At 40.2% G+C, this 20,450-nt stretch overlaps 2 protein-coding genes and 1 long non-coding RNA gene across 5 annotated transcripts; all 3 read left to right on the forward strand.

The window, feature by feature from the left end:
- The first annotated feature begins 9,642 nt into the window (after positions 1 to 9,642).
- Positions 9,643 to 11,592, forward strand: LOC105184509 (gastrulation defective protein 1 homolog). Of its 2 annotated transcripts, XM_025307145.1 has the most exons (2): positions 10,022 to 10,226; positions 10,298 to 11,592. In XM_025307145.1, the coding sequence occupies exons 1-2, from the start codon at positions 10,203 to 10,205 to the stop codon at positions 11,543 to 11,545; spliced, it is 1,272 nt and encodes a 423-aa protein (XP_025162930.1). In that variant the 5' UTR covers positions 10,022 to 10,202; the 3' UTR covers positions 11,546 to 11,592. The 2 variants fall into 2 exon arrangements, with proteins under 2 accessions (XP_011141648.2, XP_025162930.1); XM_011143346.3 differs by having other exon boundaries at positions 9,643 to 11,592.
- A 69-nt stretch (positions 11,593 to 11,661) lies between these two features.
- LOC105184508 (uncharacterized) lies at positions 11,662 to 16,310 on the forward strand. 2 transcript variants are annotated; one of them, XM_011143344.3, is made up of 4 exons: positions 11,662 to 12,239; positions 12,564 to 12,704; positions 12,823 to 15,615; positions 16,058 to 16,310. In XM_011143344.3, the coding sequence occupies exons 1-3, from the start codon at positions 12,140 to 12,142 to the stop codon at positions 15,612 to 15,614; spliced, it is 3,033 nt and encodes a 1,010-aa protein (XP_011141646.2). In that variant the 5' UTR covers positions 11,662 to 12,139; the 3' UTR covers position 15,615; positions 16,058 to 16,310. The 2 variants fall into 2 exon arrangements, with proteins under 2 accessions (XP_011141646.2, XP_019697590.2); XM_019842031.2 differs by lacking the exon at positions 16,058 to 16,310 and adding an exon at positions 15,672 to 15,973.
- An 85-nt stretch (positions 16,311 to 16,395) lies between these two features.
- Positions 16,396 to 20,213, forward strand: LOC112590477 (uncharacterized). Its single transcript, XR_003114233.1, has 2 exons — positions 16,396 to 18,367; positions 18,435 to 20,213. It is a non-coding gene; the product is annotated as an uncharacterized LOC112590477 (long non-coding RNA).
- The last annotated feature ends 237 nt before the right edge of the window (positions 20,214 to 20,450 follow it).

The raw sequence follows: 20,450 nt of genomic DNA on the forward strand, positions 1-20,450 counted from the left end.
TCCAAGTCATATTCCGCTTCTTACTTGGGAAGTAGAGGGTCGTCCATTTGTAGTCCCAAAATGTAGAGGTTTTGAAAGGGCTTTATTGGTACCTGTCCGAAGCCTACTGTATCTCTTAACCGTTTTAGGAGATATTCGAAGGTTAAAAGTTTTTTCCTAACCTTTCTTCCGTCGATATCCAGCCTTTCAATTCGTCGGATATCTCCGCCTTCTATGGGAGTAGGAGGGTCGCCATAGTAGTCCAAAATGTAGGGTTTTTTTTGGGAAAAGGGCTTTAATTTGGTACCCTGTCCGAAGGCCTTGGTATCTCTAACCGTTTAGGAGATATCGAAGGTTTAAGGTTTCTTACACCTTCTCCGTCGATATCCAGCCTTCATCCGTCGATATCTCCGCTTGCTATTGGGAGTTAGGAGGGGTCGTACCATTGTAGTCCAAAATATATGTTTTTGAAAGGGCTTTAATTTGGTACCTGTCCGAAGCCTGTATCTCTAACCGTTTAGGAGATATCGAAGGTTAAAGTTTTCTAACCTTTCTCCGTCGATATCAGCCTTTCCATTTGTCGAATATCTCCGCTTTCTTATTGGGATAAGAGGGCTCGTCCATGTAGTCCAGAATGTAGGGTTTTGGAAAGGGCCTTTAATTTTGGTAACCTGTCCGAAGCCTGTATCTCTACACCTTTAGGAGATATGGAAGGTTTTAAAGTTCTAACCTCTCCGTCGATATCCAGCCTTCATCCGTCGATATCTCCGCTTCTATTGGGAGTTAGAGGCGGTACATGTAGTTCCAAAATGTAGTGGTTTTGGAAAGGGCTTTAATTTCGGTACCTGTCCGAAGCCGTATCTCTAACCGTTAGGAGATATCGAAGGTTAAAGTTTTCCAACCTTTCTTCCCGTCGATATCTCCGCTTCTACTTGGCAGTAGAGGGTCGGTCCATTGTTAGTCCTAAAATGTAGGGTTATTGAAAGAGGCTTTAATTTCGGTACCTGTCCGGAAGCCTGTACTCTAACCGTTTAGGAGATATATCGAAGGTTAAATTTCCAACCTTTCTCCGTCGATACCAGCCTTCATCCGTCGATATCATCCGCTTCTATTGGGGAGTAGAGGGTTGTCCATGTAGTCCAAAATGTAGGGTTTGAAAGGGCTTTAATTTGGTACCTGTCCGAAGCCTGTAATCTCTAAACCGTTTAGAGATATCGAAGGTTTTAAAGTTTTCCAACCTTTCTCGTCGCATATCTCCGCTTCTACTGGGAGTAGAGGAGTCCGTCCATTGTAGTCCAAAAATGTAGGGGTTTGAAAGGGCTTTCAATTTGTACCAGTTCGAAGCTCTTGTATCTCTAACCGTTTAGAGATATCGAAAGGTTTTAAAGTTTTTCCACCTTTCTCCGTCGATAAATCCAGCCTTCATCCGTTGATATCTCCGCTTCTACTGGGCAGTAGAGATCGTCCTTGTAGTCAAAATGTAGGGTTTTGAAAGAGCTTTAATTTGGTTACCTGTCCGAAGCCTGTATTCGCTAACCGGTTTTTAGGACGATATCGAAAGGTTAAGGTTTTCTAACCTTTCTCCGTCATAATCCCTAGCCTTCATTCGTGCGATATCTCCGCTTTTTAATTGGGAGTAGCAGGGTTCGTCCCAATGATAGTCCTAAAATGTAGGGTTTTGAAAGGGCCCTTTACATTTTTGGTACCGTGTCCGAGAGCCCTGTAGGTCTTCTAACCGGTTTAGGAGAATATCGAAGGTTAGAAAGTTTTCTAACCCTTCTCACGTCGATGATCCAGCCCTTCAATCCGTCCGATATTCTCCGCTTCTACGTTGATAGAGGGTCGATCTCCATGTAGTCCAAAATGTAAGGGGTTTTGAAAGGGCTTTTATGATTCCGGTAACCTGTCCAAAGCCGTATCTCTAACGCGTTAGAAGATATCGAAGGTTAAAGTTTTTCGTAACCATTTCTCCGTCGATATCCACCTCATTCGTCGGCATATCTCCGGCTTTCTATTGGGTAAGTAGAGGTCGTCCATGTAGTCCAATAATGTAGGGTTTTGAAAGGGCTTTAATTTGGTATTGGTACCTGTCCGAAGCCTGTATCTCTAACCGTTTAGGAGATATCGAAGGTTAAAAGTTTTTTACCTTTCTCCGTCGATATCCTTCATTCCGTCGATATCTCCGCTTCTATTGGGAGTAGAGGGTCGTCATTGTAGTCCAAAATGTAGGGGTTTTGAAAGGGCTTTAATTTGGTACCTGTCCGAAGCCTGTATCTCTAACCGTTTAGGAGATATCGAAGGTTAAAGTTTCTAACCTTTCTCCGTCGATATCCAGCCTTCATCCGTCGATATCTCCGCTTCTATTGGGAGTAGAGGGTCGCCATTGTAGTCCAAAATGTAGGGTTTTGAAAGGGCTTTAATTTGGTACCTGTCCGAAGCCTGTATCTCTAACCGTTTAGGAGATATCGAAGGTTAAAGTTTTCCAACCTTTCTCCGTCGATATCCAGCCTTCATCCGTCGATATCTCCGCTTCTACTGGGAGTAGAGAGTCGTCCATGTAGTCCAAAATGTAGGGTTTTGAAAGGGCTTTAATTTGGTACCTGTCCGAAGCCTGTATCTCTAACCGTTTAGGAGATATCGAAGGTTAAAGTTTTCCAACCTTTCTCCGTCGATATCCAGCCTTCATCCGTCGATATCTCCGCTTCTACTGGGAGTAGAGAGTCGTACATGTAGTCCAAAATGTAGGGTTTTGAAAGGGCTTTAATTTGGTACCTGTCGGAAGCCTGTTTCTCTAACCGTTTAGGAGATATCGAAGTTTAAAGTTTTCCAACCTTTCTCCGACGATATCTCCCGCTTCTACTGGGAGTAGAGAGTCGTCCATGTAGTCCAAAATGTAGGTTTTGAAAGGGCTTTAATTTGGTACCTGTCCGAAGCCTGTATCTCTAACCGTTTAGGAGATATCGAAGGTTAAAGTTTTCCCAACCTTTCTCCGTCGATATCCAGCCTTCATCCGTCGATATCTCCGCTTCTACTGGGAGTAGAGAGTCGTACATGTAGTCCAAAATGTAGGGTTTTGAAAGGGCTTTAATTTGGTACTGTCCGAAGCCTGTATCTCTAACCGTTTAGGAGATATCGAAGGTTAAAGTTTTCCAACCTTTCTCCGACGATATCTCCGCTTCTACTGGGAGTAGAGAGTCGTCCATGTGTCCAAAATGTAAGGTTTTGAAAGGGCTTTAATTTGGTACCTGTCCGAAGCCTGTATCTCTAACCGTTTAGGAGATATCGAAGGTTAAAGTTTTCCAACCTTTCTCCGTCGATATCCAGCCTTCATCCGTCGATATCTCCGCTTCTACTGGGGAGTAGAGAGTCGTACATGTAGTCCAAAATGTAGGGTTTTGAAAGGGCTTTAATTTGGTACCTGTCCGAAGCCTGTATCTCTAACCGTTTAGGAGATATCGAAGGTTAAAGTTTTCCAACCTTTCTCCGTCGATATCTCCGCTTCTACTGGGAGTAGAGAGTCTTCCATGTTGTCCAAAATGTAGGGTTTTGAAAGGGCTTTAATTTCGGTACCTGTCCGAAGCCTGTGTCTCTAACCGTTTAGGAGATATCGAAGATTAAATTTTTCCAACCTTTCTCCGTCGATATCCAGCCTTCCTCCGTCGATATCTCCGCTTCTACTGGGAGTAGAGAGTCGTCCATGTAGTCGAAAATGTAGGGTTTTGAGAGGACTAATTTGGTGCCAGACCGAGGCCTGTATCTCTAGCCGTTTAGGAGATATCGAAGGTTAAAATTTTCTAACCATTTACCGTTGATATCTCTGCTTCTACTGGTAGTTGAAAGTCGTAATTTACGGGAAAATGTAGGGTTTTGAGAGTACTATATTTTGGTGCAAAAAACAGGCCTGTATCTCTAGCCGTTTAGGAGATATCGAAGGTTAAATTTTTCCAACTTTTTCCGTTCCAACAAATTAACTTGAATAAACGTATGATTAGTGTCAATTTTTCTTCTCTTATAAAGAAATGAAAGAATAAATCAGTACCGAAAATTGAAGACCGATCAATATTTAATTGTATGTATAGTTTGTTGATTCCCCTGGCGGGGTTACAAATTCCAATACAATTTCTCCTTACTTCCTATTACGCTCGCCCCTATCCACTTGCGCACACACACACACACACACACACACACACACACACACACACACACACACACACACACACACACTCCCATCCCCTGCCCTTCCTTATAACTACTTTACTAATATCTTATATCTACTCTCTCGCTTATCTCTTATAATTAACTGTCCGCTTCTCATCTATTCTTATACATATGTATATATCTATATTTCTATGCCGCTGTTACTCCTATAATTCTTATATCCTAACGCCGATTTTCGCTTTCCTCCATTCATTACATTCCTTCACAGTTTCTCCCTCGCTCTCTCTCTCTCTCATCCTTTTAATCCTCTTCGTCCTCCCTCTCTCCCCCTCCTTTCCTTCACCCCTTTCATCCCCCTCTCCCTCCACCCTCCTAGCAGCCTTTCTACCACCTATCCCCATCCCTCTCCCTCTCCCCCCATCCCATAAACGAACGACCCGTCCACGATCAATATTTAATTTATTCAGAAATTAACGCGGATAAATGAACGATTCGTATCAATTTTTTCTTTTCTTATACAGAAATGAAAGAGTAAAACAGTATCGAAAATTGAATATTGATTAATACCATAAATCAGTGTCAGAAAATTGTTTAAGTGCAATGACAATTTGTTCTTATTTTTCACGTACTTACCCCTCTAATTTAATCAACAAATTAACTCTGTTAAACGAACGGTCCGTATCAATTTTTCTTTTCTTATAAAGAAATGAGAGAATAAATCAGTACCGAAAACCGAAGATCGATCAATACGTAATTTTTCCATCAAACTAACGCGGATAAATGAACGATTCGTGTTAATTTTCTGTTTTCTTAGAGAAATGAAAGAGTAAATCAGTACCGAATATCGAATATCGATTAATACCGTAAATCAGTGTCAGAAAATTGTCCAAGTGCAAAGACAATTTGCTCTCATTTTTCAGGTACTTACCCGTCTAAACTTATTCAACAAATTAACTCGGATAAACGAACGATTGGTATCAATATTTTTGTCTTATAAAAAATGAGAAAATAAATCAGTACCGAAAACCGAAGACTGATTAATATCATAAATCAATGTCAAGAAAATTACCCAAGTGCAATGACAAGTTGTTTTCATCTTGCAGGTACTTACCCCACTAATTTATTCAACAAATTAAGTCGGATAAAAGAACGATTCGTATCAATTTTTATTCTCTTATAAAGAAATTAGAGAATCAGTCAGTACCGAAAATTGAAGACCGATCAATATTTAATTTATTCATCAAATTAACGCGGATAACTGAACGCTCCGTATGAATTTTTTTTTCTTATAGAGAAATGAAAGAGTAAATTAGTACCGAAAATCGCATATCGATTAATACCGTAAATCAGTGTCAGGAAATTGTCCAAGTGCAATGACAATTTGTTCTCATTTTTCAGGTACTTACCCCTCTAAACTTATTCAACAAATTAACTCGGATAAACGAACGATTCGTATCAATTTTTTTTGTCTTATAAAAAAATGAGAAAATAAATCAGTACCGAAAACCGAAGACTGATCAATACCATAAATCAATGTCGAGAAAATTGACCAAGTGCAATGACAATTTGTTCTCATTTTTCAGGTACTTAACCCTCTAATTTACTCAACAAATTAACTCGGTTAAACGAACGGTCCGTATCAATTTTTCTTTTCTTATAAAGAAATGAGAGAATAAATCAGTACCGAAAACCGAAGACTTATAAATACGTAATTTTTCCATCAAATTAACGCGGATAAATGAACGATTCGTATTAATTTTCTGTTTTCTTATAGAGCAATGAAAGAGTAAATCAGTACCGAAAATCGAATATCGATTAATACCGTAAATCAGTGTCAGAGAATTGTCCAAGTGCAATGACACTTTGTTCTTATTTTTCAGGTACTTACCTCTTTAATTTACTTAACAAATTAACTCTTTTAAACGAACGATCCGTATCAATTTTTCTTTTCTTATAAAGAAATAAGAGAATAAATCAGTACCGAAAACCGAAGACCGATCAATACGTAATTTTTCCATCAAATTAACGCGGATAAATGAACGATTCGTATTAATTTTCTGTTTTCTTATGGAGAAATGAAAGAGTAAATCAGTACCGAAAATCGAATATCGATTAATACCGTAAATCAGTGTCAGAGAATTGTCCAAATGCAATGACAATTTGTTCTTATTTTTCAGGTACTTACCCCTTTAATTTACTTAACAAATTAACTGTGTTAAACGCACGATCCGTATCAATTTTTCTTTTCTTATAAAGAAATGAGAGTATAAATCAGTATCGAAAACCGAAGACCGATCAATACGTAATTTTTCCATCAAATTAACGCGGATAAATGAACGATTCGTATTAATTTTCTGTTTTCTTATAGAGAAATGAAAGAGTAAATCAGTACCGAAAATCGAATATCGATTAATACCGTAAATCAGTGTCAGAGAATTGTCCAAGTGCAATGACAATTTGTTCTTATTTTTCAGGTACTTACCCCTCTAATTTACTTAACAAATTAACTCTGTTAAACGAACGATCCGTATCAATTTTTCTTCTCTTATAAAGAAATGAGAGAATAAATCAGTACCGAAAACCGAAGACCGATCAATACGTAATTTTTCCATCAAACAAACGCGGATAAATGAACGATTCGTATTAATTTTCTGTTTTCTTATAGAGAAGTGAAAGAGTAAATCAGTACCGAAAATCGAATATCGATTAATACCGTAAATCAATGTCAGAAAATTGTCCATGTGCAATGACAATTTGTTCTCATGTTTCGGGTGTTTATCTTTCTAATTTACTCAACAAATTAACTGGAATAAACGATTGCTTCGTATCAATTTTTCTTGTCTTATAGAGAAATGATAGAATAAATCAGTACCGAAAATTGAAGACCGATCAATATTTAATTTATTCATCAAATTAACGCGGATATATGAACGAGTCGTATCAATTTTGTTTTCTTGTAGAGGAATGAAAGAGTAAATCAGTACTGAAAATCGAATATCGATCAATACCATAAATCAGTGTCAGAAGATTGTCCAAGTGCAATGACAATTCGTTCTCATTCCCGAGTCTTTCCCGAGTCGAAATATTAATTCTACATTGATCCTGCAAATTGCATCCAATTTGAAAAATCATTGCAGAATATCTAGATGCGCAATAGTGGACAAGCTTTGTCTTACCTGAACGTTACATCTGGCTACTCTCGCAGTCTCGCCCATGATGAGTCTTCAACAGCGACGTATTCCGCAGTTATTTAATACTCGTTTATCTCGATAATGTATATGTACTTAATCCTTATATTCTTAATTTAAATGAGCAATTTTTGTTGATATTGATTATATATTTGCTTAACAGCGCAAGAAAGAGAACAAAGATAAACACGTAAATAGAACTGTCTTTGTTAGAACTGCGCGTGAGATAAATATATAAGGATTAAATAATCATATAAGAATTAGAGGAAATGGGAGATGAAAAACACTTTTTATTCTCATCATTCTTAAAGTTCTTTTTTCTTTTTTCTTCTCTTTTTTTTCTTTTCTTTTTTCTAATGAGAATGATGAGAATTGTAGCTCTCAAAAGAGCTGAAGCTGCAAAAAGACAACGGTTATGTCTAATAATGCTGTTTCACTAATAGAGATTTTAATTCTAATTCGGTACAATAAGAAAGATAAACAAGAATGAGAAACGGACATTCTAGCAGATTCTAAAGGGAAACAGCAATCTGAGCATTATTAGACGAATAAAAATCAATACTTGTAAAATTTATATCAGATTCTAAGATCATTATTCATAGTTTTTTAAATTATGTGCAATTTTTCATTGAGAACATAATTACAAATTTGTATTCATAAACCTTAGCTTGCCTTAGCAACCTTGCTTGAATAGACATTCATATTTTATTTTTTTTTATGAGAAAAGAAAAGTAGAACTCATGTTACGTGAAATTAGTTTAACGAATAATCAAATTTCAAGCTATTTTTCAGATGATAAACTATGAATGCTGATCTAATTTCGACTCGGGTATGTCCTTACTTCGAATAAGGTCCGTTAAAATCAGAAAAATCTTGCGTAATAATAATGACTCGAGATACCTCGAATACCATATATGATGTATCGCTGTCCACGTCTCTCGGCGCGCTCCAAGTCTTCTCTGCATCCTGACTTCTCGATCCGACATCCTCCTTCTGGTTACTCCGTCGCAGCACCCCCGGATACTCCATCGTAGCACTGGCGACGACACTGACTCTAGCTCTAACACTCGCGCAAGTAAGATTCGGACAAAGAAACGCGTATTAACCGATACGACTACCGACACTCGTACTCTGCGTCGCGGTATGCGCGTCGTTCGTCGGCCCGAGGCGCAATGTCCTTTCCGCAATCACGGAGTCATGTATAAGCGTATGAAAACAAACAATCGGGAAGGCACGGTTACCCCCCACTTTGCCGATCAGTGTTGATGCCTGCGTCGTCCGTTAGCTGAAAATGAAAACAACTCGTATTTTCAAAGCATGCCTGTGAGAGATTCGCTTCAAACTTCGTAATACTTTACGTCTGTCCCAAGAATCATATTACGCCGAATTTAAACCGTCTCTATTGACATGCGAATTTTGTCTCGTTCTTATTAAATGTTAGATTATCCGCTGCGGACAATAAGTCTTCTACTTTTCATCTAATATTCAATGATAATAAATAACATTTAATTGCATTCGTTTGACATTTTTTATTTCGAAAATAAAAAAATATACACCAGGGTGAGATTTCACCCATAACAACATCAACGTGATTTTCTTTGATGCTTTTTTTAAAAGTTCAAATATTTCGTCGACTCGCGGGATATTTATAATTGGAGTCTCGTCGCGTTAATTAACATGTGCTCCTCCGAGAGGATCGAATGCTCACCGACGGCCACTGTCAGTGCCACGAGCGAATGTCCGGAGCGGACGGGATGCTGAATTAAAAAACAAGACGAAGTGAACGGGACGCGGGCAACGATACATCATGCGTCTCCATACATGTCAAATTGTTTATTATAGAAGAGACTTTGATACGGCAATATATATTCGAAGATTTAACATTTAATACGTACTTTTATTTTTTCTGCTCCTTCCCCCTCTCCCCCGCTCTTTTTAGACCACCGGCCATAGTCTGGCATAGAGATGGCAACTGTCATTGCAGCACGGACATAAACCGCCTGAAAGTGGATGTAGCATGGACTTCCACCATATGCAGATTTTACCACCGAGACCTGAAAGTGGATGTACTATCGTAGTTCCCTTCTCAAAATGGATGCAGATGGCGTCCTTTCCCAGTGCGTAAAGTCGGTGTCGCAGAAAATGTCGTATTGGCCGCTCTCAGGTTACTCTCTGCTCTTACAGCTATTGTAGACGAGCCTTTACTGTTACAGCTATTGTAGACGAGCCTTAAAACAAATATATATATGACTGCGTTCCGTTTCACGCAATATGCGCGCATCTTCTACAGTATACGTAACATGAACTATATATAAACGCGCATATTCACGCATATGCGTGAAACGGAACGCGGCCTTCGTCTCACTCTACTTATTGCATCAGTGCAGCAGTGCAGCGAAAAAGAATAGTTGTGTAGCAACGCTGATCAAAACGCTTGAGAACACGATTGTGCAAGGTTGGACACAGTTACGATGTCGAAAAAGGCGAGAGTTTTTGATATTCAGGAGATGATGCAGAATATTAGACAAACTCTCGAGAACAACAAAGCAGCAGCTCTCCAACAAGAGAAACCTGCAGACGAAACTGCGGAATCCAAAAAGGATGAGAGCAAAGAGAATGACGACGAAAATGACCTGATCGGTCCACCGATACCACTTTCGCTGTCTCCCGATTCAAGGACGAAAACTTCAGACACAAGTGAGGAAGAGAAAAGAAACGATAGCGAAGACGATGAGGATGAAGAATCGTCCGACGATGAATCGCCTAACAAAATACCATGCACTCACGAAGTGATAATGACGCATGGCACAAAAGCTGTTACTGCCATCGCCGCGGATCCCTCTGGCGCTCGATTAGCCTCAGGATCCGTTGACTACGATGTATGTTTCTGGGACTTTGCAGGTATGGACTCGTCCATGAGGAGTTTCAGAACCTTGCAACCATGTGAAAATCATCCTATTAAATGCCTACAGTATTCAACCACAGGCGACATGATATTAGTGGTATCGGGAGCAGCACAGGCCAAGGTTCTGGACCGGGATGGTTTCGAAAAGTGTGAGACAGTAAAAGGTGATCAGTATCTTATAGACATGTCGCGTACCAAAGGTCATACTGCCAGTCTGAACAGTGGCAGTTGGCATCCATTCTCGAAAGAACAGTATCTCACTTGCTCTCAGGATAGTACATGTCGGATATGGGTTCTGAACAGTCCACGCTGTCATAAGAGTTTGATAAGATGCAGGGCACAGAATGGTGTAAAGACTGTACCGACCACTTGTACATATAGTCGAGATGGTACTGTGATTGCATGTGGATGCATAGATGGTTCAATTCAAATGTGGGATCAGCGAAAAAATTTTGTGACTCCTTCTTTGGTTTCACGTGGTGCACACACACAGCACACTGAGATATCAAGCCTGAGTTTTTCCTACACCAAACAGATGCTGGCTAGTAGAGCTTGCGACGACACTTTAAAATTATGGGACTTGCGGATGTTCAAATCACCAATCTTTGTGGCAAAAGATTTGTTCTCACGTTACAACACAACTGACTGTATGTTTAGTCCAGATGACACGATGGTGGTTACAGGACAGTCCTTGAATAAAGGTGCACAGAATGGCAAGATGTTGTTTTACAATAGCACAACATTTGATGTAGTCAATCAGATCTCTGTAACGAATTCACATGTGATCAAGACTCTGTGGCATCCAAAATTAAATCAAGTATTTGTTGGCTGTGGCAATGGTATTGTAAAGGTGTACTACGATCCTAAAAAGAGCATGAGAGGCGCCAAGCTGTGTGTTGTTAAAACACATACCAAGCAGAAACATATTGAAATAATGTCTACGCAGCAAATTATAACACCTCACGCGCTTCCTCTATTTCGTCAGGACAGACCCAAGTCAGTTCGTAAGCAAATGGAGAAAGACAGATTGGATCCCGTTAAATCAAGACGTCCTGATCTGCCTATTACTTCTGGTCAAGGTGGTAGAGTAGCATCATCAGGAGGAACACTCAGTTCCTATGTTATCCGAAATCTTGGCCTAAGCAAGAGAATAGAGGATGATCAAGATCCTAGAGAAGCTATTCTTAAGTATGCTAAGATAGCAGAAGAGAAGCCATATTGGATCGCACCAGCATACAAGAGGACGCAACCAAGGACTATCTTTCAAACTGATGATCAGGACGGCGGCCTGAGCAACAAAAGACAGAAACAATGAACTTATATTTATTTTGTACAGACCACTTTAACTTATGTTTTATTATTTAATATATATTTAATGTATATTATTACTTAAAGTAATTTTGTTACAATAAATGTAATATTAATTTTTTTGCATTCGGTGCAGTAAAATTATATGATATTCAAATAGCTCCTGTAAAAAAGTATATTTTGCAAATATAAATACCTAAACCACCTTAAGTGTACAATAAAGTATTAATTTTATAAATAATTTTTGTACAGTCGATACTGATTTGACACAAGATTTACCGACAGTAGGTTATTAAATAAAGAAGTTCTGTAGCGCCTGTAACGCCAATGGTCGTTAGTATCATCTTGTCTCTGCAGGAAACCCTTCTAGAAATTTGTTATATAAAGCCAACCTCTCTACTTCTATCTCTATCTAAACAACCGTCATAAGAAATATATCTTATGAATTATACGTAGTATAAAAGTGAGCGAATTGGATAAGTGTTCCATCGAAATTATTGAGAGCAAGCATTTTTAAGTTATTTTCAGTTATAAATAAGAATAACATCGATTCTCGAGAAGTTACTTTATCAACTTACGTATAAGTCAAATTACATTAAACATGTCTGAGTTGATACAAACAAATAGTTCTAAAAGTTCTTTATTTCCTACATCTGCTATTCTCGATCAGGATACGAGCAACTCGAGCAATGTGAGCAAAGGTAAACATTATTTCCTCATTATTTTGTTTCATGGTATAAGCTGTCTACCTACGTGAAAAAAATGTCACATGACTAAATCTAAGATGTTTTAATTTTTGTAACTTTGTGTATACTTTCCTTGATAATTAAGTGATGAAACCTAAAGAAATTTCAGTAAGTCTTCAGGATTCTCTGTGAAGAAATTTGAAAAGATTGTATGAAAAATAGAATAGTTTTAGAACTGAGAATAGTTTCTTTTTTATGATATTTATGAATATATTTAACTTGTAAAATATCTTGATTATAAATATATTTTGCATATGCTCAAATTTCTTCTTTCTACAGAAGATGAAAACCAAAGTCCTTGGTGGGAAGTATTTAACAAATCGAAGAATAATAGCAATATTAAATCAAGGAATATAGCTTTGAATCTTTCTGACATGACAATTGCTGATTCAACCAACATAACAGGAAATATGAGTGCAAGTATGATCAAAATTAAATAGAAGTAAATTTATATAGCATGAACACATAAAGAATGTACTTTGAATTTTTAGATATTTTGTATATGTATACATATTTTTTTGTTTTAATATTGTGACAGATATTGTGAAAACTAACATTTTGGAGACAACATCTGAGTCTGAGAAAACAGCTTATATAAAAAAGAGGAAAGCTCCTTTGAAATTAGCAAATAGAAAGAGCAGAAATAACAATTTCTTAAGTGCACTAAATACTACAGAAGAAAATACTTTATTGCAAGGATTAGATAAAGAGACTCATACATCCGATGGTTTGAACAATCCTCACCGTAAAAAAATCTCATCAAAGAAGTTAGAAGAAGGAAAGGAAGATGACGAAGATTTAAGACTAGATAATATTCCTTTGACACAAAGAAGTTTGGACAATCTTGTCCATAGAAAAATTACATCAAGGAAGTTACAAGAAGGAAAGAAAGATAGCGAAGATTCAATAGATGATATTCCTTTGAAACAAAGAGTAAAGATTTCAAGAAGAAAAATGTCTAGAGAGACAAGTAATATCTTTCAGAATAAGTTAACAGAGGAAACACATATTTTCGACAATAATGAATCATTGCATGAATTTGTAAAACATCCAACTGCAAAAAGTAAAAATTCAAATAAAAGCCATACTGATGATTTACATTCATCAATTTCTCGGAGAAGTTTATCAAAAGCACAATGTTCAATGATCAAGAGATATTCTGCATCCAATATTAATGAGGCAATGCAAAATAGTTATGAGAACGAAGATGTCGATAAAGTTGTAAAAAATAAATCTAAATTATTAACACAGCTGCAAAAGAATAAAGAAACGAATGCTTTTGAAGATGCTTTCGTTGATAATAGTGATGTTAGTTTGCCAAAAAGTAGAGACCAGAATAACCAGTCTCGAGTAATCAATACTCGTGATGTAGAACCTCAGACGTCAAGAATCTCGTTACGCATTTCTCCGGAAATATCTGCTGATAGTTTGAAGAATAATGTCGCGGATAAGAATTCAGTGGTGACAACAAGTCCTAGATCAAAGTTCTTCAAAGCATTTAAGAAATTAAATAAGGAAACGCAAGATGAAATGAAAGACCTCATGTCAACCAGTTTACCAACGGATGTTAACAACGTTCTCGACAAAAGACCAACTCTCAAGCCAAAAACAGCGATTATGAAACGTGTATTCCAGAAAAACTCAGACTCGAGTCTATTCAAGAAGATAGTCGAAGAAGACAAAGACAATGTGGAAGATAATAGCAGTATGCTGATTGGAAATCGTACTTCTCCTTTGCCAAGTGTAGTCGCGCAGCGCGATAAAGTTAAATCTTTCATGATGTCGAATTTATCAGTTGTGAATGAAAGAATGGCGAACGATTCGGGATTCCTTTTTCACAGTCGTTCATCCTCGATCATTAATGACAAAGAAAATTCTGACCACCTATGCATAGATTTGGAACAACATAAGCCCATAAACGTCTCGAATGACGCGGATGCACAGAAATCGGTCTCTCAAAAGAATGTGACAGTTATATCATCCGATAAACAATTATCAAAGCACGGGTCTGTGGGAAATGTACCAGAGATTTCGAAAGACAGTGCATCGGTAGGTAGGACGTCGCTCGTTGCCAGGTCGGACATTGATGAGGAGTTGGTTGGAGCTGCAACTAATAGTTCACTTGACGATGCGGCGATAAGGATCAAAAGTTTTGGCGGAGGTTCCCTTGCATCAAAATTACGCAGACGGTCGGCGCGTTCAAACAACAGTAGTGTACATTCCGACAATATGACACCGCATTCCAACATAGAGACGCGTAGTGCTTCACGGACGGGAAACTCAACTAGGAATTCGAAGAATGTTTCTGTGGACAAACATGCGAGTGTGACAGTTGGCAAATCCACAGAATTGGAAGAAGCATTGATGTCTGATGACGAAGAAGCAACACCGACGATGCGCACAAATCCGCGAGATTCGTCTCTCGCGACTTCGTCGAGAGATCGAGCAAGCAATAAAATGGTAACTCGGCAAGAATCCTTAACGAGTGGGTCGATGCAGGCGCCAGACTCCAGTAAAACCTACGTTAAGGAGAATAGGAATACTTTGCCTACAAAATCGAGCAGGCTTCAAAGTCAACGCAGCACACCCGTTAAAGCGACAAGCAATGACAGTATCAACAAGACAAATGCAACCTCATCCAACAAAACGATAGACTTCTTCTTCAAGACGAAACGGCCTTCGACAGCTAAGAAGCAGGCCACGTCGAACGAGCAGCGCCTGGTACCATCGATCTTTAATGCCGAGAAGATGCGGGAGATTAAAAAGCAGTTGGAGATCATGAAAAATCGTGAAGCAACCACGAGTAAGACACACGGCAGGACCGATAAAACCGATAAGAGACGTTTGAACATGAAGCCCGTTGGTGTTCCGGGTGGAGCTGCGAAGAAGAAAAAATTGGCCACCGATCTTGCGAAGAAAGTGAACGAGGCGTACCTGGTGAACGGAAAGGTATACAAAGCACCGAAGCTTCCACGTCCAAAGCAATGGGCCACGGATCGCCTTTACAAGTTCCTGTGGAAACGCATGGAACCGAAGTACAAGCTGTCGACGCGAGTACGGTCCGAGAAGTTCATTAAGGAGTTCAACGAGGTTACCAGTCTGATCTTACGGCGTAAAAAATACGGCAGCTACAAATCCGAGCTGGATGCCCTGATGAAGGAGATGGCCCGTTTGCAGATCATCAACACTCGCAACGACTTCTACAACTTCTGTCGCGACTTCATGCCGTACGAATTTCGTGCTAAGGTCATCCCTATATTGTTACCCGGTAACGAGCAGACGATTCCCTACGATCCGGCGGAGCTGCATGTGCCTTTGCTCGATGAATAAGGTGAGAATTATATTTGTATAAATGTGATGTTCTGTTCTAAATAAATATCCAAGTAGATTCGCCGTTGCAGAAGACCAACAGAAGTCGATCCACTGACTTAATTGTTGTACTAGTCTCGTTGTATACGTGCAGGTACACGTACTCTATATAATAATATGTGAACGAAGGCGCGCGATGTATGGGTGCTAACAAGTCACGCCAAGAGCGCCATTGTATTTTTGACAATTGCACGTGCGTTAGAACAGAGATGAAATATTATTTAACTATGTATTATATCGTAAGAGCGAGTTTCCTGCTGCAGAAAAGCCCAGGAGATCGCTATTTTTGTATCTTCTAATAAAGAAATATGTTCTATGTAGCTGTTAACACAAATGACATTACGTTCTCGTTGTATTTCTCGTATAAATATATTTCTTATACTCGACTCGACTCGTTTTCGCAGCGCGTCGGTTGGCCGGTGATGAGCACGTTAGGCAAACAAGCAAGTAGCCGAGAATTAGTACACGCAAACGGCCAATGTCTACATTCCCGCTCTTTGTCCGCCCGTCAGCGTCCCATTTGGCACGCGTCTGTCGTGCGTGCGACACCCCCGAGAAACTTGCTTTTCCCACGGTGAGTCGACACTTGCGTTCGATGATCGTCTCTCGAACGAGATTCGTATCTCTCAGGGCCGGTTGTCCCAATTTCTTCTTGGTAAGTTAACTGATAATTAAATCGCATGTTTATCTTTGTTTTTCCTTCAATTTAAACGAAGACGGATATTGGTGGTTTAACTATCAGTTAACTTACCAAGGAGTTGGAGCAACCTACCCTTTCTCATTTAGGACCGGTTGCTCCAACTTCTTGGTAAGTTAACTGATTGTTAAATCATATGTTTATCTTTGTTTTTCATTTTCAATTTAACCTTCTAAGTCCGTGAGATGACTATAGTCATCGCTACTCATGTACTCCTCAGAAAGCCGTGCGATGCTTTAAGGCATCGCGAAGTTATCCGCGAAGATTTTCATAAAGCAATATATATTTTTCTTTATCTTTTTATTCCAATATTCAAGTCTTTATGTATAATTTTGTTTTGTATAGAGAATATGCTCGACTTGCTGGGAATTGGAGTTAAGGAAAAATTCCGCAATCCGCAAAGGGTTAAACGAAGGCGGACACATGTGATTTAACCATCATTTAACTTACCAAGGTCCGGTTGTTTCAACTTGGTTGGTAAGTTATGTAACTGATAGTTAAATCATATGTCTGCCTTTGTCTAAGTTGAAGGAAAAATAAAGACAAACATATGATTTAACTATCGGTTAACTCACCGAGAAGTTGGAACAACCTACCCTTCCTCATTTATTTATTCCGATTGACGCGCGCGCGTGCGTACATACGCTCTCTCGCTTGTCACAGCCGTATTGCATACAGATCTATTGTTATCTTCGGGGCTATTAATAACCTCCTAATCGGCGGTTCTGTACGATAATCCTTTCGCGCGGACAAACAGTCCTCCTTATTTTTCTCTCGCGTGACGCTCGACGAAGATATTTACGCGGTTTGACGCAAACGTGACGGGGACAGCGTCGCATTGAGCGAATCGTGGATATAATTTATTAAATACCAAATTCTACATACGTTTTACGATATTTCGTTTCTTGCGCCGAATATCACGGACGTGATCGGTCGAAATTTTCCTCAATCTTTTCATCTTGCTTACACGAATCGACTTAACACGCGAAACAATTAGGTTACTAGTATTTTTTAACCTTTAACACTAGCCGCTAACGAGGTTCCCGCGAGCCTCGTAAACATTCAGATTAAGTTACAATGTAATTTTAATTCACGTAAAGTCATCACAGCGACGGATCGCTGATTTGAATAATCGATATTGCGTGCGGCTGGGAAACTCTCGTAACCTGGTTGCATAGCGTGTTAAAATTATAATATATTTGCTAGATAACATTCATTTGTTATTCAATTTGCGTGTACATGTTCATTCATCTCACTTATTTTTTTCATTAGTCTCGATACGCTATAATTAACGCAATATTCGTGAGCGAGGGTTACGTTGCGCGGGAAAAAATAATACGAGAGATGAGCCTTCCTTCCTTCCTTCCTTCCTTCGATATCGGCTACCGGCGTCTGTTGAGGCGAATTCCCAAATGCCATTTTACGATAAATTAAGATAATAGATAAGAAAAGTGAGAGTGAAGTGTGGCACAAAAAACAAGGACTGCGTGTACGCAGTCCCAACAGACAACAATCAAGCGTAGTTTCGCAGCGACGAAAACCAACGGCTCCGGTTCGGAGGTCAACAAAAGACTCGAGAGATGAGCGAATCGGTCGATCGTACTCGAGATTTATCGGTGACAATCGCCCTGTTATTACCGACTGTGATCGATAGTCGATCGTTAATCGATTCTCCTGTCCTCCATGTTGTTTTCATTTCCTCCATTGTTGTTGCTATCTTCAAATTCGTTCGCGGTGCGTGTCGATTATGTCATGACGCGCGATTGGATAAATATTTACGAGAAGACGAGTGTGTCGCGTGTTAAATATTTACGTATCGGCGCTCACGCAATTCAGTGACGCATTTGAGAGACGAAGGATCGTCGCGCGATTAGTGTTGCAAAGCCGCGCGACGTGTGATGAGCAACTTAGCGACCGCAATTATCGTGACCTCCTGACCCCTCCCTCCCCCGGGAGCGCGCGCAGTGCAATCCTGTGACGACATGAACGCCGATGAGCTCAACGGCATCGATTGACGGTGAGTCGATCAATTTTGCCTTCTTTTTTCATTCTTAGTACCGCCATTCGATCCATATTTCTCGTAGTTGACGACGGAATCGATCTTGTCGATTGACACCAAATTCCAAACTTCGCGACCTAAAAATGACCTAACCCCCAACCCGCTGCTTTCGTTGCATTCCGATCGGTGATCGAGCGATGTATACCTCGCCAGAGATTCGGGCCCGGGACATTCATGTGATATTCATGAATGAATACTCAGCGGTGGATCCTCAAACACGTCGGCTTCACGCAGCGTACGAAATCGCAAATTGAATTCTCTCACGCGAGCCGGGTCGCGTAAATTATAACATAATTCCAGGGAATATAATTATATTCCCTGCGAACGAGACGTCGCGCGTGTTCGCTCGCCGAGGGCCGAAAACCGACAGGGCTCTCGGCGGGCGAGACACGGTTGTCTCGCGTTGTTAATTAATCGCGCATAGTCCTCGCGAAGGACCGGGCCTTCGTTTGAAGTCTAATCTCTAATGGAACGGTCGCGTCGCCTCAATTAGGCCGGACTTATTTTCGCCGAGCCGCGATGTTTGAGCACGCATTTGTAGCCACGCGACCGCGCCACGCGCCGCTCGTTACGCCCCGTCGCCGACGGCGATTGTTTCCCCTCGCCTTCGGCGCAAAAATGATTAGAGCTGACGCGCTACGGAAAGCGAGTGCGTTGCAATAATTGCGTGGAGTGAATCACGAGACAGATTCGCGCGTCCGCGAATTACGTGGATTACGAGGCGCCGCTCGCGCGACCGCGCGAGCCTGATTCGCCATGATACGGTCCATTTGTGTTTTGACGTATGTATGTATTCGCTGGATAGGCCAGAGCAGGCAGATGTGCGTCGTATTCTCGCGAAAGCATCGGCGACGGGTATCTCCGTGATTTCATTACCTCATCGCCGCTATCGGCTATCGGCTCGCGATAACGCTCTCCCGAACGCGAACTTCAGTCGCCGGATAAGCGGCATTGACTGTGCGATGTTTATTAACTGAACTTTCAACCCGGTGATTAAAAATACCGATCAAAAATACCGCGTCCGTCTTCGTTCGTGTCGCCTTATCGCCGTAACCGTATGTAAAACACTCCGAGCAACATCTAAAAAAAGACACAAGGCAAGTGAGGAGCCAGTGTGGACGTTTGAGCGAAATTTGATTGATATGATGAAACAGCGCTTTACGTAGTGTAGTTATTTGCGATCAAAGTCGGATTTCAAGCTGGATATTCGTCACGTCAGAAAGTCGAACGAACATCAGAGTGTGCAGCATTTGTTGGCTATTGATTGAAAATTGGCAACCGATAGTAATAATCAAAGGTAAGAAAAATGAGAAATCACTTGCCAGGCAGACGTGATTCCTTAGATTTGCCAAACAGACGAAGGTTCTCAGTGTTACAAACGTAGCGCAGCGGTAAAGCTTGTTGATGACGCGACAACGTGTCGTTATTTATAAATATAAATATCACAAAGGGGCTCCGTAAAAAGTGAATATTTGCAACACAAAAAATGTCAAATTTAAGCACGAGGAAATAAAGCGGGGAAACTTTATTTTGAGAGGCTTCCTCATGTTTAAATGCAACATTATTTTTTGTATTCAGATTTTTTGCTGTTTCTCGCTCAAGAGGTTTCAGACGATGAGATCGCGACGTTCTCTCGAATAATAACATGTAAAACAGTGTTTTGTTGATGAAATGCCACCCGGCGGGCACCAGCTCTTGTTTGTCTCATTATCTGCCTAAATCGACCGTACATCTTGAGAGTCTCTCTTCGCACAAAAACTGCCGAAGGAGAAACACCGCTGTTCTTCCGAAAAAAAAAAAAAAACGATCAAACCCTCAAAGCGACAAAGCGCGATTTTAACTCCGAGACAATGCGTGGGAGCGAGAGGGGAGGGGGCCGGGGAGATTTATCGGTGTAGGTCGGAACCGCATTGATGAGCCGAAGTGCACTTATGAATTCAATTCCGGGGAGCGTCGGTCTTTCCACGCTCGGCGACGGTGCGCTCGAATGTTATGACAATTATGAGTTTTCCGTGGGGGCACCCGGGGGTGGCACGTGGCC

Source organism: Harpegnathos saltator, unplaced genomic scaffold (genome assembly GCF_003227715.2).
Source record: "Harpegnathos saltator strain DR-91 unplaced genomic scaffold, Hsal_v8.6 scaffold830, whole genome shotgun sequence".
NCBI classification, from domain to species: Eukaryota; Metazoa; Arthropoda; class Insecta; order Hymenoptera; family Formicidae; genus Harpegnathos; species Harpegnathos saltator.